Raw genomic sequence first — 27,195 nt, forward strand, 5'->3', positions numbered from 1 at the left:
AGAAAACCAAAGCGCGTAAACGCAACGCTAAAACGTCTCCTGGCCAAACAACGAGAGGAGTGGCAGAAAAACAACCCCTCTTCGCGAAGCGGAAAAAAAGGAAACTGAGGGAAGCGCACGGGCGTGAAGTCACTCGCGCATGCGCGATGCGTGGTCCCCGCACCCGTCACGCTCCTTCTACAACTTTTTTGTTAAATTCTGGAGCACCTGGGCCGTCGTGGACGACGACCCATGCGTGGTAATGTCCAACCTGCTTGTCCTCGGAGAATAACACGTATAGAATGTTTGTACGTTTGGGAAGCTTGCCAGGTGCCCTTGGCCTGGAATGGCCGCTGTAGTGGACAGGATGCTGGGCTCAATGGACCCTTGGTCTTTTCCCAGTGTGGCATTACTTATGTACTTATGATCAGCCGTCAAGGGTCAGACTGCAGAAAACAACTGTTGGGTGCCAGAAGGAGCTGACTCAACAACCGAGTTGCTCCTTCTTTGATGACAGACGTGAACTTTTATATGCCTGAAATTCTAGGATATAGGTCATTAAAGTAATTCTAGGAGGACAGCTTTTCCAATTTCTTTCTTAGTGCCTTAACTTTTGCTTAAGCAATCTGAGGTCCTCAGTATACTATGGTGCTCTATGGCAACTTGCCCTGTGAAGGTCACACACAGGGGCTACCAAATCAAACGAGTTAGACAGTATTGAATTCCAAGATGAAACAGGTATGGAAATTCCTGAGCCACCAAACTTTGTCAGGTTAGTAGTAACCTCCAATTTCAAATCCAATAACTCAAATGATTCCCATGACTGATAATTCGTGGAACAACTCAACCTGATTATTCGAACACTGTTTGCTTGCATTTTCATAAACAATGGGGTTTTAAAAAAAAATTACAATAATTAAATGAATAAAATGAAACAAAACATGGATTTCAATCAGCAAAATGGAAATCTAATACAAAGAAAACAAGAAGAAATAAAACACATATCTAATCATCCATCAATATAAAGAAAAACAGAGCCAAGATATACAGGAGAACAAAAAACATTATAAAAATTAACAACCAGAAGAGAAACTCACTCCACTTCTATTTATTTATTTTTCTGCATTTATATCCCACATTTTCCCACCTCTTTGCAGGCTCAATGTGGCTTACAAATACCGTAGTGGCGATCGCCATTTCCGGAATAAGAAATACAGAGTAATGTTCCAGATAGAGTATATAGAATAAGCAGTAAATTAGAAGAAAATTGGTAATAAAATACATATCAGGTTTTGAAATCAAGGGTAGTGAAAAACGTTCAATAATGACAATGTGCTAAAGTAACCAAAATAAGAACAGTTCAATGTTAACTAATTCTGGTGCAGTTCTGATGTCATGTTTTTTTTTAAGAAGGATCCTTTTGATAAGTCTCTCTGAACAGGTTAGTCTTTAATAGTTTCCGGAAGGCTGCCAAATCATGTGTTGTTTTTATAGCATTCGGTAGTGCATTCCAACATTGCGTGCAGATGTAGGAGAAACTAGATGCATATATTGATTTAAATTTAAGTCCTTTGCAGAACTATTGTTAGTAATCTTTGAGCAGGGACTGTCTCTCTATGTCAAGTGTTCAGCGCTGCGTGCGTCTGGTAGCGCTATATAAATGCTATTAGTAGTAGTAGTAATACAGTATGTAATTTGTCTTTAAAATCAAGCATGGTATCGGAAGATTGGAGGGTGGCCAATATAACACTGATTTTTAACAAGGATTCCAGAGCTGATCCCGGAAATTATAGACTGGTGAGCCTGACGACGGTGTTGGGCAAAATGGTACAGACTATTACAAAGAACAAAATTACAGAGCATATTCAAAAGCATGGATTAATGAAACAAAGTCAATATGGATTTAGTGAAGGGAAATCTTGCCTCACCAGTCTACTACGTTTCTTTGAAGGAGTGAACAAACATGTGAATAAAGGTGAGCCGGTCGACATTGTGTATCTGGATTTTCAAAAGGCATTTGACAAAGTACCACATGAAAGACTCCAGAGGAAGTTGGAGAGTCATGGGATAGGAGATAGTGTTCTGTTGTGGATTAAAAACTGGCTAAAAGATAGAAAACAGAGAGTAGGGTTAAATGGTCAGTATTCTCAATGGAGAAGGGTAGATAGTGGGGTTCCCCAGGGGTCTGTGCTGGGACCGCTGCTTTTTTACATATTTATAAATGATCTAGAGGTGGGAATAACTAGTGAGGTAATTAAATTTGCTGATGACACAAAGTTATTCAAAGTTGTTACCTGAAAAAGTTGATACTGTGAGTTTTTGCTCTGCTGCAAGTTTTTCTTCATATTCTCTTTTAGCCTTTATCAATGCTTTCCATCGAGCTTGCCCGTGCTTACTATTTAACCAAAATGTGTTGGCCACACTACTCCAGCCTAGGTGACGTGACAGCTAGCCTTAGTAGGAGGAGTGTGTCAAAATGGCTAAACCATCTGAAAAGAATGGCTAGAAACCTAGGCCTTCACAATCAGAACACAATACTGATTATCCTGCTCTGACTCCCCCTTTCCTGCTAACAAGTCTCCCCCTCGGTGAGTAGCAGAAAAAAGACCCTCCATAATAAGATATGAAGACCCACAAAAGTGCTTTGTTTGTAAATACACCGGGGGGGAGGGGTCAGAGCCCAAGGTGGGAGGGGGCACATTTTGGTCCGCCTCCCCGTCGCCACCCTCCTGCCCCCACTTCTGCCCCCCTGCCGCCATTTCCCCCACCACCACCACTGTGAAGGTACCTTGGCTGGTGGGGGTCCCCAACCCCCAACAGCTAAAGCGTTTGTCCCACGCTGATCTCATTAAAACGAGCATTCACAGCGAAAGAAAACAGGATAGGATGCCAGGCAATGTGAGAGGAGCACAGGACAAACGCTTTAGTTGGCAGAGGTTGGGGACCCCCACCAGCCAACTGGGAGCCCCAGAGCCAATTTGGGCGGGCCACTGCCATACACTAGATGCAAAAGTTAGAGCGCTCCACAGGAGACTAAAGTATAGGGTGGCTGGAATTCTCTTCAGGTTCGCCAGCTATGTCAAAAATCGAGGCCAGTGATAGTGGGCAGAAGGCAAAGGATGCAAATTCTCTGAGACCAATTTGGCTATCTTCCTGAGCTGTCTCAGGATTAGCCAAAAAATTAGAGACTCACTCCTAGACAGTACTGGTAACAAGCCTGCAGCAGATAACCTGTACTTCTCCAGACTTCCCTATTCACCACCAGACTGTACCCGATGAACTGATTATCTGCTGCAAGCTGTTTTTTTCCCCAACTTCCCCTCAGAAATTAAAAATGCATCCAAAAAGATAGGGGAAGAAAGTATATTTTGGAGGGAGCTCAGACTCTTCTGAGCTATCAATTAAGCACCAGAGAAAACACAATTTTTTTTGTTGGTTTTTTAAGAATCTAAAGGTTCAATGCTAGGCCACCCTCTGTTCAACTGATTAACAGTTCTCCAGCTGGCCCAGTAGTCTATTTCGTCAACAAACTAGCTCAGGAGCTGCATGGTCTATTGGTCACCATCTGCTGGAGAAAAAGAAAAACTGAAGAACTGAAGCTGCTTGGAACACATATAGAGCTCACACATCTTTGCTCTCTGTCTCCATCTGCTGCTGGTGGGCTTAACCCACAAATCCTGGACTGGTCTGGTACGGATGGCAAGGAATGTGCCAGATTACTATTCCATATCAGTAACTCTAAGAGCACAGCAATGGTATCAACTAGACTTCTGGACAAGGCAAAAGTTTTACATTAGGAAAAAAAAAGATCTTTATATTATTCTGCACACAAAATTGGCAAGGTCATTTCAGTTGTAGCTGATTCAAGCAAAGCTTGCAAAGTATGAGGACTGCTCAAAACTGAATGTTCCTAGGTCATCCAAAATGGTCACTGCTGAAAAGCCAGAAGGTGATAGGCATAACCAAAGATCTCATTTTCTAAAAAGTCAAATTCATGTATGTGATTTGATCTTATAGTCTTGTTTGTTCAACATAATATTTTATTCTTTACCTACTCACTATCATCTCTAAAGTGCTGTAAACAACTCATTAAGTGTTATGGCACTTTAAAACCACAGCTTCACACAATCAGATATTACTGTTACAGGTTTAAAAAACTGCAGATGCATAACCTTGTTTAACTGCTAAAATTACAACGTATGGTCAAAAATACAAACCATTGCTTGAAGATCAACTTGTGGATTCCAATCTGAATCATACAAAATGACAACATCAGCTGTTGCAAGGTTTATTCCAAGACCACCGGCACGCGTACTGAGCATAAATATAAACTTTGTGCTGTTAGGCATATTATATGCATTGATTGATTCCTGTCAAAAATAAGACAAGACATTAGTTTATATAAATTTTTTTTAATCAAAAAATAAAAAAAGCTGCTATTTGTACTCACCTGTCTTTCTTCATGAGGAGTCTGTCCATCCAGTCTGCAGTACTCATAATTTCGCCACATACAATAATCTTCTAAGATATCCAGCACTCTAGTCATCTGGCTGAAGATCAATACACGAGAGCCTGAGTTTTAGCAGACAAATGAAATGCCATAGTTACAAGTAATAGTAATACATTGCTACTTAAACTAAGCTAGCTGAGGGTATCTCTCAGCTGTCTATCACGAATATTCATTATTCAAGATGACCCTTCTTTGCACTTAATACCAAGTGCAGTAGCTGGTAGATACACTATTCTTTGTTATAGCAAAGTCTGTCTGCAGGAAGCTCTCTCTCACCTCCCAATAATATCTAAAAATATATAAAACCTCTGCTGATGTTTAAATTGATTGGCTGACCTTGTCTGCTTGATGCAGCTATATCTGTTTTGTGCAAGCTGGCTTTGAATTTTACCTTTTTAGTTTTACTTAGGTCTACCATATCTAGAATAGCTAGAGGAGGAACTTGCAGTGATTTTAAACATTTGTACCACAAGAATTAAAATTAGAATTAAACAGATCTGAAGAAAAATTTGGAGTTACCCGATAATTCCTCAAGTCCTATTAGACCAGTTCAGATGAATGGGTTATACTCTTCTACCAGAAGATGGAGACAGAGAGCAAATGCTTATGAACCTTGCCCTATATAGGGCACTGTGCCACCAGCCTCTCTTCAGTTTTCTTCTATCTCCAGTAGATGGCAGACTAACATTAGTAGTGTAGCATTGGTTTCTTCAGAATTAGAGAGTCCAAGTCCCTCTCCTACTGCAGGGCTCTTCTACTTAGGAAGAACTCTATCATGCCCTCCTACCCTGGTAAAGCCTCACCAAAAAGAGAGAGAGAAAAAAAAGAGAAGGGGCCAGCAAAGAGGGTCTGAGAGCAGGGACTGTGTTACCTGTGCTGAACACAGGAAGCTGTGGGACCAGGCCTGGAGGAGGAAAGATGAGCGGAAAGTTGTTGAGCCATGAGATGCAGCTGTGTGCTAAGTGCTGCAGGGAGCTGTGGTGTGCCAGTATGCAGGATGAAATAAGGTGTTGTGAAAACCAGGAGCAGTTTCAGAGGCAACCCGTGATGGCAGTGGGAGAGAGAAAGCAGCACACGTTCTTCTTGTGACAGCAGCAGTGCATGAGCAGGTGAAGCACCATTCCTGCTGCAGTAGCCGCAAAATTAGCTTCACACCTGGTGACCCAACAGTGCAGGAGCTATTTGAGCAACATCAGACACTAATGTTAAACAGATAGCTAAAAACATTTCTGCGTTTTTAGCTATCTTCTGCAGTCATTGGAGTTGGGCTGGGAAGTCAGGGACTTGAATCACAGGCTCTCTCTCTCTAAAGACAGCATGGGACTGGCAGCCATATTGAAGATCCATGTCTCAAGAGATTCTAGTTCCCCCAATTCTTCTTACCCTTGTTCCAGATAAGGGCCTTTGCTGGGGCTTCACAGAAGCAATCCAAAAAGTGGTGGGTACAAGAGGAATCAGAGGTCTTCAAGGACCAAGAAAATTATTATCCCCAGAATTTCTCCTTCAGTTGAGCAGGGCCTTTATAATTCACCACAGTTAGAATCCATACTGTAATGGATACCTGGGGAATTGTCTAAGGCTCCGCTAGAGGCAGAGTCTGCATAAAGGGATATCTGAGGCAGCTGGAAGTTCTGGTCAGTTGCATCAGTGACTCCAATCGCTGCAGCTCATCCAGCCTGTGAAGAAAGTGATGTCCTCTCAGTGGTTTAGCTTTTCCAAGGGGAAGAGACACCCACTACGATAACTTAACCCTGGAGGCATTCAGTATCGCAAGTAGCCAGTGAGAGAGGCAGAGGCTTCTGGACACTATTTTGGAAGGGCTATGGCGGCTCACAAAGTCATTTCCAAGTAGTAGAGAAGTCCCACCTCCACTCTGGAAGCCCCTGTGCTGCCTTGGAGGAGGGAGGTCTCCTAAAAGGAGAGTATCACCCTGGTGAAGTTGGAAGTAATTCTGTAGCTAGGACCAGCCCACCAGGGGATGCAAAAGCCTCTTACAGAGAGGATGTGACTCCAGAATGGAAGGGTTAGAACTGTTTAGTTGCTGTTGTTGATTATTAGGAATGTACATAGCTGGGTGGCTGGTGGACGTGAGGATCGCCTGGTTTGGGGGAGGGGGGGGGGTGCCAGCCTGGTGCGAAAGTGACGGACCTCATGCGTCACCTAGATAGGATTTTAGATAGTGCTGGGGAGGAGCTGGATGTCTTGGTACATGTGGATACCAATGACATAGAAAAATGTAGGAAGGAAGTTCTCAAAGCCAAATTTAGGCTCCTATGTAGAAAGCTGAAATCCAGATCCTCCAGGATAGCATTTTCAGAAATGCTCCTCATTCTACGCGTAGGACCTAAGAGATAGGCAGAGCTTCGAAGTCTCACTGCATGTTTGAGATGAGGTGCATGGATGAGGGATTTAGATATGTTAGGAATTGGGCAACATTCTGGGAAAGGCAGAGCCTGTTCTGAAAGGATGGGCTTCACCTTAACCGGAATGGAACCAGGCTGCTGGAATTAACATTTAAAAAGGAGACAGAGCAGCTTTTAAACTAAAATGGGGGAAAAGCCGACAGTCGCCCAGGAGCACATGCTTTGGTGTTCGGTATCCTTGAAGTATACTATTAAAACAGGATCTTTAGGGAACCCTGATAGAGAGGTTTCAATAATGGTGAAATAAAGCCAGGAGTGTTCAATAGGAGAACAGAGTAAAGGATTCAAATTATGCCCATTAACTTCAAAGCAGCCTGTAGATGAAAGGAAAAAAGACAAATTTAAGTGTCTATATACAAATGCTAGAAGCCTTAAAAATAAGATAGGAGAATTGGAGTATATAGCATTAAATGAAGAGGTAGATATATTAGGCATTTCAGAGACCTTGTGGATGGAGGACAATCAATGGGCCATTGTGTTGTACGTACATAAGTGCAGCTGTACTGGGCTGGACCAGAGGTCCATCAAGCCCAGCATCCTATTTCCAACAGTGGCCAATCCAGGTCACAAGTACCTGGCAAGATCCCAAAACAGTACAGTACATTTATGCTGCTTATTCCAAATTATATTGCAATGATAGAGTAGATCAAATTGGGGAGGGGGGGACGGCTGCACTATTTGTTAAAGAGGGAATTGAGTAAAACAAAATAAACAGTCTACATGAAACAGATTGCAGCGTGGAATCTTTATGAACAGAAATTACAGGTGTGATGAGGAGTATACTACTGTCCCCTGGGACTGAGCATACAGACAGATGAAAATATATTTTGCAGAAATTGGGCAACATTATAATAATGGATGAGTTCAATTATCCTAATATTGACTGGATAAATGTTACATCAGGTAGTGCTAGGGACATAAAATTTCTAGATGTAATAAATGACTGCTTCTTGGAGCAACTGGTCCAGGAACAAACAAGAGGAGGAGCTATTTGGGCTCTAATCCTTAGTGGAATGCGAGGTATAGTATGAGAGATAATGGTGTTGGATCCACTGAGAAAAAAGTGATCACGTGATCAAATTTAAGCGGATATCTGGAGTGAAGTCACTAAAGTGACCTACTGTACATAAGAACATAAGAGTAGCCAGACTAATGGTCCATCTAGCCCAGCATCCTGTTTTCCAAACAGCAGCCAAGCCAGGTCACAAGTACCTGGCAGAAATCCAAATTGTGGCAATACTCCATACTACAAATCCCAGGGTAAGCAGTTGCTTCCCATGTCTGTCTCAATAGCAGACTATGGACTTTTCCTTCAGGAATTTGTCCCAACCTTTTTTAAACCCAGATACACTAACTGCCGTTACCACATCCTCCAGCAAAGAATTCCAGAGCTTAATTATTCATTGAGTGAAAAAAATATTTTGTAGACCTCAGTGGTGTAGAATGAGTAGAAGTAAATCAATTTTTTACTCGTTCCAAAAGTACAGAGACTAGGGGACACTCGAGGAAGTTACATCGAAATACTTTTAAAACAAATAGGAGGAAATATTTTTTCACTCAACGAATAGTTAAGCTCTGGAACTCTTTGCCGGAGGATGTGGTAATAGCGGTTAGAAGAGAAGCTGGTGGCACAGTGTACTAGGAAGGGCAGAGTTCACAACCAGGTATTCTCTCTCCATCTGCTGGTAGAGGGGAATAACCCTCATTTAGACTTGTCTTGTGGATGATATGGAATGATCATTGAGTTTGTGAAAAAAAAAATAAATGCACACTGCTAAAAACATTTAAAAAGTTTAAGTTTAAGCAGTACCTGAATACTAGCTATTCACATTCTTGGTAAGGGCAATATTTTGTGTGTCGATTACTAAACGTTTTTCTATTCAAAACATTGCAGTCACATTTCCCTCTGTTGAATTTGATAGCATTCCACTAAGTTTTGCACTGAAACCTATCACTCTAATATTCTGAATGGGTCTCTCTAGTTGGCATAGGATTTGTGAAGGACCAGGACAAAGGGTGAGTGCATAAGCTGAACAAAGAACGAGCTTAATTAATCACTTTTATTTTCACAGAACTGACTTATGACAGATTATTCATGTACCTTGCTCCTTCAATTTGGGTAGTAATTTGTCCAACACCACCATTTTGCCCCCATTTGTTACTAAGTGCATATCAGTTGTGTACGGGGGGCCAGGCTCAGCACCATCAAACAGATAAGGGTGGTTGCAACATTTCCGCAGCTGCATCAGAATATTCAGAAGTCGCATTTTGTCCGTTTTTCCTGAGGAATTCAATATATCTATGTCTTTCATCAAGATCTTTGTATACCTAAAGCAAAGCAGTGCCACGCAAGTTAAATACTGTATAAGTTTTCTATGCTGTTTGGTATTTACATTTTATCCTACAAGAGGTCAGAAAGCCAATATCAATAAATCACATTCTATCAATGGCACATTTGCTCATTTAAGTGTATTCATATTAAATTTCAACACCAACAATATGTAACAAAAAACTGTTTTCATCAAAGGTTCATGTAATGAAAACTCACTTAGCTATTCTATCAGTTTTAAAAAAAATGGTAACTAGCAAAGAATAGAAAAAAAAAGGCATGAAGAACCGATAACACAGCTTTATTTACCACTCTCTTTGCATTTTGCTGAGACCAACATAGATTTTCATTTCCTTCTTGGGAGGTAAACTCTTTTCTACTTCAGCCTTAATACGACGGAGGAGGAATGGTCGTAGCACCTACAAAAGTAACATTCTGATCAGCTTCCAAGCCACAATTTATAAGCAATATATTCTTAATTAAAAAGTCTCTATTCTGTAAAATCCAGATGCACTTTAATAATGTGCAGGGAATATCTCATCAAACTAAATACTATTTTAGCTGCATGAAAATAAATGCTGCAGGTCAAACATCCACAGAGATGTAATGCTAAAAACTTAATAACCAGTTTGTATTTTGTTTAAAAATAAGAGTTAATGAATCACAGGTAGATTAATTGCGCTACATGTTGGGGCAAACAAACAATGGGGACCATCAAATGAAGAGGTGAAAATGGTCAGAAGATTCATTCAAAAATGATCTTTAATAAGGGCAGAACCAGATACGGCCATGTTTAGACATGTACCGCCTGTGTCAGGGGTCTGTAACTGTGTCATATATTCATATATGAACAGTTGGTCAATAGCAATTCACAGCAGAAACCTTGCAGGCCACCAGCACACTCAAACTTGCCTTGCTTTACCCAACCCAGCCTGGCCCCACCTATCTGAAAACAGGTGAATATATGACAAAGTTGCAGACCCCCGAAGAAGGCAACCCATGCCGAATGAATCTGACCATTTTCGCTTCTTCATTTGACAGTTACTGCTGTTTGTTTGCCCTTGGTGTTTTTGTTTCTTCATTATGCTAAATATCACCATTACATATGTATTATTCTATTTTAACATGCCTCAATCTGGTTGTGAGAGGCTTGTAATAAAGTTAAAATAAACATGAGTCTCTCTACATCATTCTGATGATACGCTTGTTTTATCTACTGGTTTTTTTTTGGTTTTTTTTTTACAGTTTGTGTATGTATTGGAAAACACTTTTTCAATAAAACTTTATGAAAAAAATTGAAGCTAATGAATGGTAGAAGGTAGTAACAGAGGCGTATTTTCAAAGCACTTAGACTTACAAAGTTTCACAGTAACCTATGGAACTTTGTAAGTCCAAGTGCTTTGAAAATAAGCTCCATAGTAACATAGTAAGTGACAGCAGATAAATACCTGAATGGTACATCTAGTCTGTCCAACTCATATTCATTGCTGATTTTAATCATGAATTGATAATTGGTCCTAGTTCATCACAGCTTCACTTTCGACACATCCACACATATGCAGCCATTTTAGTTTAGGGTTTTTTTATACTATTCATTTTCAAATTATAAATGCTCTGTGTTCATCCCATGCCATTTTGAATTCTGTCACTGTTTTTGTCTCTACCACCTTCCTCGGGAGGGCAGTCCAGGCTTCGATCACCTACTCAATGAAAAAGAATTTCCTGACATTACTCTTAAGTCTACCGCCCCGCAACCTCAATTCATGTCCTCTAGTTTTACCATTTTCCCTTCTGTGGAAAAGATTTGTTTCTATATTAACACCTTTCACATATTTAAATGTCTGTATCATATCTCATCTGTCCCTTCTTTCTTCTAGAGTATACGTATTCAGGTCTTCCAGTCTCTTTTCATACATCTTTTGGTGCAAACCCCATACCATTTTTGTCGTTTTCCGCTGGACCGCTTCTAGTCTTTTTTTAATCCTTAAAAGATACGGCCTCCAAAACTAAACACAATAATCCAGGTGGGGCCTCACCAATGACTTGTATGGGCAATCAACACCTCCTTTCTTCTGCTGGTTACACTTCTCTCGATGCAGCCTAGCATCCTTCTGGCGACGGCCACTGCCTTGTCACATTGTTTTGTTAATTTAAGATCCTCGGACACATCACCCCATGGTCCCTCTCCCTTTCTGTGCATATCAGCCTCTCATCTCCTAAGACATACTGTTCCCTTGGATTGATACTGCTTTGTGATCAAACATAGTAGGACACAGTACCAGGAGGGTTTTTTTTTTTTAACATTCAAAATCAGGTTTCTCCAGCCTCCGCAGCAGTGGTCAAATGTGTCCCTATATCTGTTAGACTCAAGTACAAAAAGGTTATGTGAATACTTGGCATTTCAGATTTTTTTTTTTTTTAACTTCCAACAGTAACATAATAGATGGCAGAAAAAGATTGACTAGTTCATTCATGAGTCTCCTGAAGCCTTGGTCTGCTGGTGCAGCCAGTCTCCTGCCCTCCAAGCAGCATCCTCCAGTGATGGACTGGAGAGGCGGGTGGGGGTAGGGGAGCACAGGTGTGGTCACAGCCTGTGAACATGCTAGTATCGAATCAAGAGTGAAGTCCTGGCCTCAGGGGGACTGGCTGGTCGGCACTGCTACCACAGAGAGGGCGCAGTCCTCATGGCACACTGTCGATGCTATGGAGCTCCTGGCACCACGTGTTGAGGAGGATCTATGCCGATGCTTCTTCACCTTTGCTCAGTGCTTGGCATTGGGGTCTTTCGGTGCTGAAGAGGACAACACCAAATCCAGAAGCTTCCTCAATGTCAAGTCTGAGTGAACTCGACCCGAGGCCCACTACCGGCAATCAATGTCAAGGCAGACAGAGACCTTCTTGATGCGTCGCCAGTGCCTGCTGCAGCTCCAGAAGCCATAGGGACCAATGCTCTCGAAGCTGTTGTTGAGGAATCAGACTTCTGGAGGGCAAACAGCCTCTCTCAGACCACCTCTGCATTTAGGCACCAAGTGGACAAATTAGAGGATATGGTCGCTTCCCAGACATTTCAGAGATTCGTCATGGGGGTGCATGGTCTCAGTGCATAAAGTACACTTCAATCCACTGGCAGGTTTCTGGGATTTCATGGGGGAAGATCTTCATATGCATCTTTAAAAAGATAGCTGTGGCTATGTTTCTTTTCTCCCCAGCAGGCATACGGAAAATACCTTGGAAGATACTTATAGCATTCCCTTTTGTTCTTTCTCCTCCCCCTGTCCTATCAATTATTGTAGTTCTTCCTCTACCCTAATAGTCACGTCTATGTTTTTGTTTTTTTATCATGTTTTTTTCTACTATATTTTAGATTGTAAGCTGCCCTGAATACAGCAGGATAGTAAAACTACAATTTATTTATTTGTTACATTTGTATCCCACATTTCCCACATTTTTGCAGGCTCAATGTGGCTTACATTGTGCCGTAATGATGATCACCATTTTCGGCATGAGAAATACAAAAACAGTTTAACATTAAAGTTCTTAAATGTTGAAGTAGGTTGTAAAGAACATTGGATAGACAACTCAATTCAAGCATAAGAGGTAGGGGAGGTGATGCGTTAAAGTTCATTGGTGAGACTTGATTGAAGCAGTCCAGTGTGTAGAAATCGATTTTATCTGGTTGTGATAGAGTTTTAATATTAGGTCAGTTATGATGGCTCATTATGGTATATCTTGTTAAACAGGTAGGTCTTTAGTAATTTCCAGAAGGCTGTTAGGTCGTGCATAGTTTTTAAGGCCTTTGGCAGTGCATTCCACAGTTGCGTGCTGATGTAGGAAAAGCTAGATGCCTAGATTGATTTATATTTAAGTCCTCCGCAACTGGGGTAGTGGAGGTTCAAGAATAAACTTGAAACTTGACTCAATAGTGCTGGGTTAGAAAAAATAAAAACAGACCCAATTGGGAATCCAGGCCTAAAACAGCCATGGGCCACAAAAAAAAAAAAAAAGTTAAATATACAGTGCCAAAAAAACTAAGAAACAGATGGCAATTTAATTTTTCTAATTACACTGGCCCCAGTCTCTGGTTTCTACTATCTGTTCTTAACTCTTTCCCAGGATCTCCCGTCCATCTGCTATTTTTCACTCTCCTCCTGTCTTCTTCAGTTCCTCTACTACATCCATCTCCAAACTGATTTGTTCCTTTCAGCTTTCTTCCATTTTTTTCCTGCCTATCTACTCAGATTTCATTAATTCTCATTAGAAAACAGCAAGGCAAACGATCCACAAACTCCAAAGTGGAAGACAACAAAGCAAATCAGTAGTGGAAATACACAATCTTTATTAATATAGTTGCATCTAACAGATACTGCCCGACGCAGCCCTGCTGGGCGAAACACGGCCTATGTCGGACAGTATCTGTTAGATGCAACTATATTAATAAAGCTTGTTTATTTCAACTACTGATCCGATTTATTAATTCTCATTATCCAGTCTTCATTCTTCCTCTTTTTACATTGTTGACCTATAGTTTTCAATCTTTTTCCTTCATCTCAGCTCCCCATTCCCCTTCCTCTCTAGTCTTTCATGAACTTTCTCCTCCACCCCCAACCAGGCTCTCAACTCCCATATCCTTCAACTCATTTCTCTCTTGCCCCAGTCCACCTCTGTCTCTCTCCTACCACAACTGCCTACCCTTATCTCTCTCTCCAGTCCAGCATTCCCCTCCCTCATCCAGTATTGCCCCATGTTTCTCCTCTCATTCCATCCAGTACTGTCCCATTTCCCTCTTCCCCAACCCACCTGTCTCTCCCTCTCTCCAAACTAGTATTGCCCCTCTATCTAATTCTGCAATTCCTCTGTCTCTCCTTCCTCATTCAGTATTACCTCTATTTCTCTCTCCAAATCCATCCTATAGTTTTCTATTTATCTCCCTTACCCACCTCTCTCTCTTTTCCCCCTCCCCTACCCACTCACCACCATGCAGCATTTTTCCTCTCTTCTGTTGCCTGCTCCACTGGGCTACTGTACTAAAAGTTATAGTAAAGAAGTGCCAGAACGTTGCTCCTCATGCTGCTACTTCTCCTCCTGGCAGCGGCCCCGGCCACTCGGATATCAACTTCCTCGCTCTCAGAGGGAGAGGGTTTGCCAGGGGAAGTAACGGCATACAAAGCTGCATTCCCATGTGTCTTTACTATTAAAAAAAAACCACACACACACAACACTTTAGTACGGCAGCCCAGTGGAGGAGGCACCGAGGAAAGATGTTGCATGATGGCAGGTGGGTAGGTGAGAGAGCGGGCACTGATGGGTGGGCAAGCAAAGGTGGTTGTGGTTGCAGCGGGACACCTATGGATAGGCATGATACCAAATTCTTGTGGCACACCTGTGGAGCAGCTTCGGCACACCAGTTGAAAAATGCTGCTTTAAATAATATGTTGTCAATGCTGACCATTCACTGCTTGAAAGTGCAAGATTTAAATAATGCTTTAGATGGCTGATGGCATTATGTTTAATGTTTAAGGTAACCAACCAAACTACCAGAAAATTTATATGTTTTCTTTTTTAGATTGCTAATTTAAATGCTAGTTATGTATATCCATAATTTTTAGTGATAATGCTAATTGACTGGAAGCATTTGTGAGTTCAAGAAGATCTGCTGAAGAAGAAATCATTTTGTGTCTTAACATTTGCTATGGAAATTTGTATGGATAGTCCCCCTAAAGCAACTTGTGTGAAATGTTCCATGTCGGAGACTGAGATTGCTCTTCAACTTATACAGTCTGCACTATCAGAACTTGCACCACTGAGATAAGTTCTGCTTTATGATTTATTGTATGGAGAAAGTTTGCAACCATTTAAATTTTGTTTTTTTTGTTTAACAAGTGTTCAAAATGTGCTAATGATTTAAAAATTGTTGAGATTTCTACTATTGACACCATTCAGTGTTAAAATTATCTCAAGTTTATAAGAATAAAAATATTTTCAGTTTTATGACATTTTATGAGTGGAGGTTGTTCGTTGTCTATACATTTCATTTCTTCCAGTTAGTCACTTTTTATAACCCTATATTTTTTGCAGGTCTACTGACTGAATTGTCATGCCTACTACAATGGGATAGGCCTCGATATACCGCCTTTCTGAGGTTAAAATCAAAGTGGCTAACATTTATTTTATTTATTTGCATTGTATCCCACATTTTCCCACCTATTTGCGGACTCAGTGTGGCTTACAATACATTATGAGCGATGGAAATACAATCAGTTGCAGTACGATTATGGGTTACATTGTGAAAAGTTATGGGAAGACAGAGTAAATTCAGGTTGTCTTATGGGATAGAACAACAGAGTATAACGGTGGGGAATTGGGAGGGGGAAAAAGCAGTATTAAGGGAATATAAAGGTCTAACAAATACGGGGGAAGAGAATTCAGAAGAGAGTGTATTGATGCGTATCTATTGGTGTGTATGGACCTCATGTGCTTTTATCCTTGCAGTAGATTTTCTCAAATAGATAAGTCTTCAGTAGTTTGCGGAAGTCGGTCAGTTCGTAGAACGTTTTCAGGTTGCGTGGTAGTGTATTCCAGAATTGTGTGCTCGTGTAGGCGAAGGTTGATCCGTGCAGTACTTTGTATTTTATGCTTTTGCATGTAGGGAAATGGAGATTGAGGAAGGTTCGGGACGATCTTTTGGCGTTTCTGGGCAGCAGGTCTATTAAATCAGACATGTATGCAGGGGCTTCACCGTGAATGATTTTGTGGACTAAGGTGCATACTTTAAAAGTGATACGTTCCTTGAGTGGTAGCCAGTGTAGTTTCTCCCGTAAGGGTATTGCACTTTCGTATTTTGGTTTTACGAAGACGAGTCTGGCTGCTGTATTCTGGGCTGTTTGAAGTTTCCTTAGTATTTGTTCTTTGCAGCCTGCGTATAATGAGTTGTAATAATCCAGGTGGCTGAGTACGAGTGATTGTACTAGACTGCGGAAGACAGATCTTGGAAAAAATGGTCTTATTCTTTTCAGTTTCCACATGGAGTAGAACATTTTATTGGTTGTGTTGTTCGCATGAGTCTCAAGTGTTAGGTGGCGGTCAATAGTGACTCCAAGGATTTTTAAAGTTTCTGAGATTGGCAGATTTAGTTTAGGTGGGTTAATGGCGGTAAATTTATTCGTGTTGTATTGGGAGGTAAGTATGAGGCATTGAGTTTTTTCTGCGTTCAGTTTCAGTCGGAATGCATCTGCCCAGGTGTTCATGATGTGTAGACTTTGGTTGATTTCGTTAGAGATTTCATTAATGTCTTTTCTTAATGGAATATATATCGTTACATCATCGGCATATATGTATGGGTTAAGGTTATGGTTTGATAGGAGTTTTGCCAGGGGGGGGAGTCATCATTAGATTGAAAATAGTTGGTGAGAGAGGGGATCCTTGCGGTACTCCACAATCAGGTGTCCATGCAGCAGACGTAGTTGAGTTTGATGTGACTTGATATGAGCGTAAGGTTAAGAACCCCTTGAACCAGTTTAGGACATTGCCTCCGATGCCAAAATATTCGAGAATGTGTAATAGGATTCCGTGGTCTACCATATCAAAAGCACTTGACATGTCAAATTGTAAGAGGAGTATATTGGTGCCGGTTGCGATCATTTGTTTAAATTTGGTCATTAGGGTAATTAATACTGTTTCTGTGCTGTGATTTGACCGGAATCCTGATTGGGAATCATGTAGTATGGAGAACTTGGTGAGGTAGTTTGTGAGTTGTTTGGTAACCATCCCTTCGGTTATTTTGGTTATTAGTGATATAGATGCTACTGGTCTGTAGTTAGTTATTTCGCTTGCGTTTTTCTTTGTGTCCTTTGGTATTGGGGTGAGTAAAATGTTTCCTTTTTCTTTTATTAGATACAGATACTTATTTTTGTACCTGGGGCAATAGAGAGTTAAGTGACTTGCCTAGAGTCACAAGGAGAATGATGATTCCCAGTGCCCTAGTGAAGATTCCTCCTCAATCCACTAAAAACAGACACTGGAGCAGCCAACTGACTCTGCACCTCCCTCCAGGGCATGAGTCAAGTATCAGCTAGATTATACCCTCTCTCGATGTAGACCATGACCAAGATGCAGCACTGCATCGTGCAAAGAGGCACCATCCACTCCTCAAACTTCTGCATGAGATACTCCTTGAAGGCTGCTATCAACAAAGACACGGGCACCACAGTAGGAATGGCCATACCCTCCTGAAATCACTTGAGGAGTATCAGAAGCAGGGCTTTGGGTCTGTGAAGACTGGTGCATCCTCTCCAAAGGAATGGAAGATAAGCAGTCCTTATGTTGAGCGTGCTTTGAGCACTATGCTTTGATGGGAAGTGATCTAGACACACCTCAGTCATTCACCTGATGTCCTACAGCACACTCCCTCAGCACCAATGAAGAGATCAAATCCTTCCTCTTTTTTGGACAGGAATCAGACAATGACTGCTCTCATTGGGCTCTACTGATGCATAATGTCTGTGCATTCCGAGCATCTAATGAAGCTCCTGGACTGATGGAGAAAAATGTTTCTAATACCAACAATGATGGGCCAAGTCTTATTAGCAAAAACCTTTTCTCTCTGCTTTTCTCTACTGTAAATCCTTTGATATCTGCGAACAAACAGATCATATTTAGGTCCCAGGCACTGCAGGCACCATGAGTGGGAATCCAGAATAGATATGGTCCTACTGCAGCAGAACAATCTCTTGAGCCATTAGGTCTTTTTTTGGAACTTTTTTTATCTGGAAAAATAGGTACAGTGAAATCAAATATCTCAATTGCAACAAACATACCTCATTCGGGAGTTGAAGGTAAAAAAACAAACAAAAAAAACCTACAGTGAGCCGACACAAAAACAGAAATAAAACTTAAGATTAGGCAAAAAACCTTTTGGGTAGACATGAGAGATCACACAACACTGACAAGTTGTAATATATATTAAAAATACATTTAGAAGTGCTGAGGCAACCATGACGAAAAAAAAAACAGGTTTAAATCTACTCCATGGAAACTAGAAGGTTGAAGAGGTCTTGTGCAACAGTGGTAGGTGGCAATGGTTGGAGATGTGCAGTGAAACAGCCAAAAGGCTTCTAGAAAAAGTGTGGGATACTATTTCCTGCACCAGGCTCCATTAGACACCCAAACATGAGAACTAGCAGTCCTGCTTGTCCTCGGAGAATATAATCTACTAGCAAAACATGCCCGTTTCTGGAGCTAATGAAAAGGGCGCCAGCAAGGTTTTCCTCCCGAACCCCCCACCTCAACGCACGCATCCACCTTCATCTCCATCGTGAAGCCACTGACGCCATTGCTCCGCCCTCGCTCTGTGATGCCATTGCGCCGCCCTCGACGTCATCACATTTGACGCGAGGGCGGGGCCAGGTGGCTTCACCACCACGAACTCCACGAACCTTCCAACCTGAAGGAACTGACGTCAGTGGCTTGGCTTCACTGATGTCAGTGTCCTCAGAACGTTGAGGGTGAGTTTTATTATATAGGATACTAGTGGCTATGTCACCATGGTGAGATTCTCCAGTGAGACAGACATATGGCCCCAACTGATAAGACAATTCTCAGTTGGGCAAATGTTGTTTGCAGAACTTAAAATGTTGATCTGGGCTCTAATAATATCTCCACATTTTATATTTTGGATTCAAATAACATTATCTGATGTTCCTCTTAGGAACTTTATTTCCGATCCACTATGCCTCAAACTTGGTTATGATTAACTTCAACCTACTGTTCTGTATCCATTCTACAATTTTCTTTAAATAATGATTAATATTAATTTTTCTTTTTTTAACGCTGAAAAATGTTGATGGTGTTATGAGTATCAAGGACCAGCAAATCAGTTATAGTTAACACAATTTAAAATGAAGAGTTAATAATCTTACCATATGCAGACGTTCAACTAGCTTTTGATCTCCGAGACAATTGTTGGTATCAAACCAAGAATCAAAATCCTACAAAATTGAGAGAGAAAAAAATTCTCAATTTCCACCAAACAGAAAGGATTATTTAAAATAAGAGATTTGCGATTATAATATTGTCACGGCATCTCATTCTTGATCTCAAAATCCTTGCCATGGCATTGATAAGGGCTTACATTTTTGTTTTGTTTTCTTGAACTTTCCAGAACCTCCCACTGTACCACTGGGCATCTTTTGGAACATGCACAGTCCTGCTTCCACATGCTATTCATTCTGCCTTCACAATTAATATTTCTAAAATCTCATGAGACAGTGGTTTTCACCTAACCACAAGGTATGACATGGCATAGGCCTTGACCAAAAAATTATTTTCAAGAACTCTAGACAGTTGCAGCTGACATATAAGTATCCAAGTTTACATTATACTTTGAAACAAGAACAAAAAAACAAAAACAAAAAAACCCCTGAAAGGCAGTGTTGCGCTGTGTTAAACTGCAATGTAAGCAAGCAGATTCTGACCTACGAATTTACAACCCTCCTTTTCACTCTATGAACTGACGCTGACCTGTCCTAAACAATAAATGAGTAGTAAGAAAACAACATAATTTAGAAAACACTAATATTGAACCGGAAGGCTCCAACGTTGGCTCCAATGTAGAACTATATTCATTATTTATTTAGATTTTGCTCACACCTTTTTCAGTAGTAGTTCAAGGTAAGTTACATTTAGGTACACTGGGTATTTCCCTGTCCCTGGAGGGTTCACAATCTAATTTTATATCTGAGGTAATAGAGGGTTAAGTGACTTGCCCAAGATCACAAGGAGCAGCAGTGGGATTTGAACCAGGATGTCAAGATCGGTGCTCTAACCACAAGGCTACTTCTCCACTATAATTTATAAGTGCTTCATTACTTCTCACTCTAACCCCTGGAAGACTGTTCCTAACCTCAGCTGAGTTGAAAACATCTGGCAGCAGAAAGTTGAGTAGAGCCCAGAGCTCATGCAGGTTATTCTGAAGAGGAGTTCCTGTGAGCAGCAGACGATTTGTAGTCTTAAATTCTCTCACAATTTCTGATAACTGAAAAAAATACAGACCAATTACTCACATGCAACTCTTCGATAACATTTTAGTATTTTTGATGTGGGACCTTAACATTACATATACAGCTTTACCTTTGATTTTTCATTTTTGATCCGGTGGGCTTCATCTATAACTAGATAGCGCCAATTAAACTTTTTAAATACAGACTTCTCTTTGATAAGCATTTCATACGAGGTTACACAAACATCCCATTCACCTGGCAACAACACATCACGGATGAAAGCAGCCTATAAAACAAGAAAGAAAATACAAGCATAGAAAAAGTTGAAAATCCTGATTAAACAAAACAGTAGTATGCACTTTTACCTGAAACAGGAAACCCTAGTATACACCAAACCGCATAAACAAGTTGCTCAATTAGGGCAGACTAGCTATAATTTCATTTGATGAGCCCTTTAAGAGGGAATACTGCCTTCTCTATAAAATTTCCACCTTAAAGTAACATGAACGTGAGTACTGTTGGGACTGATACTTTGATATGGATATGTACAAGAAATGCTCATTTCAAGATCACGAGGTGAAAGACTACACAATTTTCCCTGCAATAGCCCAGAAATAAGTCACACATAGTGAATGATACACACCTGTAGCAGGTGTTCTCCGAGGACAGCAGGCTGATTGTTCTCACGACTGGATGACGTCCGCGGCAGCCCCCACCAACCGGAAGAAGCTTCGCGGGCGGTCCGCACGCTGGGCACGCCCACCGCGCATGCGCGGCCGTCCTCCCGCCCGTGCGTGACCGTTCCAGCCAATTGAATGACAAGCAAAAAGATGAAACGCAACTCCAAAGGGGAGGAGGGAGGGTAGGTGAGAACAATCAGCCTGCTGTCCTCGGAGAACACCTGCTACAGGTATGTATCATTCACTTTCTCCGAGGACAAGCAGGCTGCTTGTTCTCACGACTGGGGTATCCCTAGCTCTCAGGCTCACTCAAAACAAGAACCCAGGTCAATGGAACCTCGCAACGGCAAGGGCATAACAGAAATTGACCTACGAAGAACAACTAACTGAGAGTGCAGCTTGACCACAATAAATTCGGGTCCTGGAGGGTGGAGTTGGATTTAAACCCCAAACAGATTCTGCAGCACCGACTGCCCGAACCGACTGTCGCGTCGGGTATCCTGCTGGAGGCAGTAATGTGATGTGAATGTGTGGACAGATGACCACGTTGCAGCCTTGCAGATCTCTTCAATAGCGGCTGACTTCAAGTGGGCCACTGACGCTGCCATGGCTCTAACACTATGAGCCGTGACATGACCCTCAAGAGCCAGCCCAGCCTGGGCGTAAGTGAAGGAAATGCAATCTGCTAGCCAATTGGAGATGGTGCGTTTCCCGACAGCGACCCCTAGCCTGTTAGGGTCGAAAGAAACAAACAATTGGGCGGACTGTCTGTAGGGCTGTGTCCGCTCCAAGTAGAAGGCCAATGCTCTCTTGCAGTCCAATGTGTGCAACTGACGTTCAGCAGGGCGGGTATGCGGCCTGGGGAAGAATGTTGGCAAGACAATTGACTGGTTAAGATGGAACTCCGACACCACCTTCGGCAGGAACTTTGGGTGGGTGCGGAGCACTACTCTGTTGTGATGAAATTTGGTATATGGAGCGTGAGCTACTAGGGCTTGAAGCTCACTGACTCTACGAGCTGAAGTAACTGCCACCAAGAAAATGACCTTCCAGGTCAAGTACTTCAGATGGCAGGTATTCAGTGGCTCAAAAGGAGGTTTCATCAGCTGGGTGAGGATGACGTTGAGATCCCATGACACTGTAGGAGGCTTGATAGGGGGCTTTGACAAAAGCAAGCCTCTCATGAATCGAACGACTAAAGGCTCTCCAGAGATGGCTTTACCTTCCACACGATAATGGTAAGCACTAATCGCACTAAGGTGATTCCTTACTGAGTTGGTCTTGAGGCCAGACTCTGATAAGTGCAGAAGGTATTGAAGCAGGTTCTGTGCAGGGCAAGAACGAGGTTCTAGGGCCTTGTTCTCACACCACACGACAAACCTCCTCCACTTGAAAAAGTAACTCTTTTTAGTGGAATCCTTCCTAGAGGCAAGCAAGACACGGGAGACACCCTCAGACAGACCCAACGCAGTGAAGTCTACGCCCTCAACATCCAGGCCGTGAGAGCCAGGGACTGAAGGTCGGGGTGCAGCAACGCTCCGTCGTTCTGCGAGATGAGAGTCGGAAAACACTCCAATCTCCACGGTTCCTCGGAGGACAACTCCAGAAGAGGGAACCAGATCTGACGGGGCCAAAAGGGCGCTATCAGAATCATGGTGCCGTGATCTTGCTTGAGCTTCAGTAAGGTCTTCCCCACCAAAGGTATGGTAGGATAAGCATACAGGAGGCCGGTCCCCCAATGGAGGAGAAAAGCGTCCGACGCTAGCCTGCCGTGTGCCTGTAGTCTGGAACAGAACAGAGGCAGCTTGTGGTTGGTCTGAGAGGCGAAAAGGTCCACCGAGGGGGTGCCCCACTCTCGGAAGATCTTGCGTACCACTCTGGAATGAAGCGACCACTCGTGCGGTTGCATGACTCTGCTCAGTCTGTCGGCCAGACTGTTGTTTACACCTGCCAGGTACGTGGCTTGGAGGAGCATGCCGAACCGACACGCCCAACGCCACATCCCGACGGCCTCCTGACACAGGGGGCGAGATCTGGTGCCCCCCTGCTTGTTGACGTAATACATTGCAACCTGATTGTCTGTCCGAATTTGGATAATTTGGCAGGACAGCCGATCTCTGAAAGCCTTCAGTGCGTTCCAGATCGCTCGGAGCTCCAGGAGGTTGATCTGCAGATCCTTTTCCTGGAGGGACCACAGACCCTGGGTGTGAAGCCCATCGACATGAGCTCCCCACCCCAGGCGAGATGCATCCGTCGTCAACACTTTCGTGGGCTGTGGAATTTGAAATGGACGTCCCAGTGTCAAATTGGTCCGGATGGTCCACCAGAGCAGTGAAGTGCGGCAACTGGTGGAGAGGCGGATGACATCTTCTAGATTCCCGGTGGCTTGGAACCACTGGGAAGCTAGGGTCCATTGAGCAGATCTCATGTGAAGACGAGCCATGGGAGTCACATGAACTGTGGAGGCCATATGACCCAGAAGTCTCAACATCTGCCGAGCTGTGATCTGCTGAGACGCTCTGGTCTGCGAAGCCAGGGCCAGGAGATTGGTGGCCCTCGCTTCGGGAAGGTAGGCCTGAGCCGTCTGGGTATTCAGCAGAGCTCCTATGAATTCCAGAGACTGGGTTGGCTGGAGATGGGACTTTGGGTAATTTATCACAAACCCCAGCAGCTCCAGAAGCTGAATAGTGCACTGCATGGACCGGAGGGCTCCTGCCTCCGAGGTGTTCTTGACCAGCCAATCGTCGAGATATGGGAACACGTGCACTCCCAGCTTGCGTAGTTAGGCCGCTACCACCACGAGGCACTTGGTAAACACTCGTGGGGCAGAGGCGAGCCCAAAGGGCAGCACACAATACTGAAAGTGCCGTGCGCCCAGGCGGAATCTGAGATACTGTCTGTGAGCTGGCAGTATCGGTATGTGAGTATATGCGTCCTTTAAATCCAGGGAACATAGCCAATCGTTTTTCTGAATCATTGGCAGAAGGGTGCCCAAGGAAAGCATCCTGAACTTTTCTTTGACCAGGAATTTGTTCAGGCCTCTCAGGTCTAGGATGGGACGCATCCCCCCTGTTTTCTTTTCCACAAGGAAGTACCTGGAATAGAATCCCTGCCCTTCCTGCCCGGGTGGTACGGGCTCGACCGCATTGGCGCTGAGAAGGGCGGAGAGTTCCTCTGCAAGTACCTGCTTGTGATGGGAGCTGAAAGACTGAGCTCCCGGAGGACAATTTGGAGGCAGGGAGGCCAAATTCAGGGCGTATCCGCACCGCACTATTTGGAGAACCCACTGGTCGGAGGTTATGAGAGGCCACCTTTGGTGAAAAAATTTTAACCTCCCTCCGACCGGCAGATCGTCCGGTACGGACACTTGTAGGGCGGCTATGTTCCCGTGGATCCAGTCAAAAGCCCGTCCCCGGCTTTTGCTGTGGAGGCGCAGGGGGCTGCTTAGGCGCACGCTGTTGACGAGAACGAGCGCGCTGGGGCTGTCCCTGTGCCTGACGAGGCCTTCGGGCCGGCTGGTTGTACCTACGCTTCGCAAAAGAATAGGGTGCAGCCTGCCGGGCCCGGGAAAAAACGTCCACCTGTGGAGGTGGATGCTGAAGGCGCCCGGTGGGAGAGCTTGTCGAGAGCGGTTTCCCGCTGATGCAGTTGGTCCACCATCTGCTCGACCTTCTCACCAAAAATGTTATCCCCCCGGCAAGGGACGTCGGCCAGTCTCTGCTGGGTGCGGTTGTCCAGGTCAGAGGCACGCAGCCATGAGAGCCTGCGCATCACTATACCTTGGGCCGCAGCACGAGATGCCACGTCACAGGTGTCATAGATACCCCTGGACAGGAACTTTCTGCACGCCTTCAGCTGCCTGACCACCTCCTGATAAGGCCTGGACTGCTCCGGCGGGAGCTTCTCGACCAGGTCCGCCAGTTGCTGCACATAGGTCCGCATGTGAATGCTCATATAGAGCAAGTATGATTGGATGCGGGTCACGAGCATGGAGGATTGGTAGGCCTTCCTCCCAAACGAGTCCAGAGTGCGAGACTCCCACCCCAGGGGCGCCGAGGCGGTATCCCTCAAACTCCGTGCCCTCTTGAGAGCAGAATCCACGACCGCTGAGTCATGGGGCAATTGTGGCCGCATTAGCTCTGGGTCGGAGTGGATCCTGTACTGGGACTCTGCTTTCTTGGGAATGGTGGGGTTAGTTAATGGTCGCACCCAGTTCCGAAGCAGCGTCTCCTTGAGGACATTGTGCAGCGGCACCGTGGAGGACTCTCTAGGTGGTGATGGATAGTCGAGGACCTCGAGCATCTCGGCCCTCGGCTCTTCCACAGAGACCACGGGGAAGGGAATGCTAATAGACATATCCCGCACAAAGGAGGCAAAGGAGAGACTCTCGGGAGGTGAGAGTTTCCTCTCCGGTGAAGGCGTGGGGTCCGAGGGAAGGCCCGTAGACTCCTCTGAGGAGAAATATCTAGGGTCCTCCTCTTCCCCCCACGAGTCCTCATCCTCGGTGTCGGACATAAGCTCATGTAGCTGAGTCCTGAACCGGGCCCGGCTCGACGTCGAGGCACCAAGGTCTCGGTGTCGTCGAGCGGTGGACTCCCGCGCCGGCGGGGACGGAGCTCCCTCCATCGACGTTGACTCCACCTGCGTGGCGGTCGAGACCGGCACCGCAAGCGGCGGCGGTGTCGACGGCCCCGGCGCCGGGCTAGAGCTCGCCGGCGCCACAGTCATCGGCGCCGGGGGTGCACAGCCTGGCGCATCAGACCTTCCAGGATCCCCGGGAGGATGGCTCTGAGGCACTCGTCCAGGCCCGCTGCCGGGAAAGGCGGTGGGGCCGGTAGGGGTGTCGGCGCCAGAAGCTGCTGGGGGCCAGGAGACGGCACCGAGGTGCCGGAACCCCGACGCGTCGGTACCTCCACAACCGACGGAGACCTCTCCTCTCGACGATGACGCTTCGGCGTCGCCTCCTCTCCGATATCCGGATGCACCGAGGGCGACCGGTGACGACGCTTCTTATCTTTCTTACGATGCCCGTCACCGGCGCCGGAAGGCATGGAGGAGGAGGAGGTCGATCCCCCTCGGTCTCGAGGTACCGGGTCAGACAGGGTTCGGTCCCGTGGCCCACGAGCTGAGGGAGTGACCGGGGCCGACTGCCCACGCGGCCTCTCACCCCCACTCTCACCGGAGGACCGGCGGGACCTGTTCTCCTGGGGTCGCTGCCATCGGTGCCGATGTCTCGGGCATCGATACCGGTACCGAAGGGCCGGGCGTCGATACCGATGCCTTCGAGGTCGACGTCGAGGGGCCGGCGCAAGTTCCAAAAAGACGGTCCCGCAGAACTTGCCTCGCAACCTGAGTCCGTTTCCGGAGACCGAGACACAGAGAACACGACTTGATATTGTGCTCCGGCCCGAGGCACTGGAGGCACCAAGCGTGGGTGTCGGTCTGCGAGATCGGCCGGCCGCAGCGACCACACTTTTTAAATCCACTCGGGACCTTCGAGGACATCGACGGAAAAATCGCATCGGCGAAGTCAAAGTCGTCAATGGTGGCTGAAATCACACCACGAAAAGGAAAACGACCGTGCGGCCACTAGGCCGCAACGCAGCGTCCCCGGACGGTAACTAAACCTAAATAACAAAGAAAAAGCACGATCGGCGTAAACGCGATCGAAAATCCGGCGGCTGAATAAGAGAGAGCGGCGGGGCACGACTCTCTCCAGACGCGGAAAAAAAGGAACTGGCGGGAGCGGTCGCGCACGGGCGGGAAGACGGCCGCGCATGCGCGGTGGGCGTGCCCTGCGTGCCGACCGTCCCGCAAAGCTTTTTTCCGGTTGGTGGGGGCTGCCGCGGACGTCACCCAGTCGTGAGAACAAGCAGCCTGCTTGTCCTCGGAGAAAGAATGTTACACTGAAAAGAACTTCTTTATGGAATCTATTCTTAGTTTCCACAATAAAAACATATAATTTATTGGGAGATGCATAAATTAACTCAACATGTAGTTCTTCTTACAGGTGAATTTTAGCCAGTCAAATTCACCAACCTTTACTAGTCTAACCTGACAATAGGCTTAAAACTACTATGCCCAGTAATATCCTCTCAAAACCAGAAATACCCTTAAATGCCATTGGATCGTTGTGGTCGCAGAACAGAGAGGAGGTTTGACTAACCTATAAGATGGAAAACTCAGCAATCTGGTGCAACCTAAATACCATGCTGAGATACTGGTTCAATACTGGCTCAGAGGAACTGATTTCCACCACAGCATTCAGTAGTGCCCCATT

General features: G+C 44.6%; 1 protein-coding gene across 1 annotated transcript in view; it reads right to left on the reverse strand.

The window, feature by feature from the left end:
* SMARCA5 (SWI/SNF related, matrix associated, actin dependent regulator of chromatin, subfamily a, member 5) overlaps window positions 1–27,195 on the reverse strand; it is a 234,468-nt gene that overhangs the window by 121,124 nt on the left and 86,149 nt on the right. Inside the window, exons 7-13 of the mRNA XM_030192240.1 lie at window positions 20,366–20,521; window positions 20,139–20,270; window positions 19,156–19,224; window positions 9,551–9,660; window positions 9,014–9,240; window positions 4,430–4,551; window positions 4,197–4,349 (exon numbers count right to left, since the gene is read on the reverse strand). Of these exons, the coding sequence (XP_030048100.1) occupies window positions 4,197–4,349; window positions 4,430–4,551; window positions 9,014–9,240; window positions 9,551–9,660; window positions 19,156–19,224; window positions 20,139–20,270; window positions 20,366–20,521 (969 nt within the window). The remainder of the gene's footprint in view (window positions 1–4,196; window positions 4,350–4,429; window positions 4,552–9,013; window positions 9,241–9,550; window positions 9,661–19,155; window positions 19,225–20,138; window positions 20,271–20,365; window positions 20,522–27,195) is intronic.

Source organism: Microcaecilia unicolor, chromosome 2 (assembly GCF_901765095.1).
Source record: "Microcaecilia unicolor chromosome 2, aMicUni1.1, whole genome shotgun sequence".
Classification (NCBI taxonomy): domain Eukaryota; kingdom Metazoa; phylum Chordata; class Amphibia; order Gymnophiona; family Siphonopidae; genus Microcaecilia; species Microcaecilia unicolor.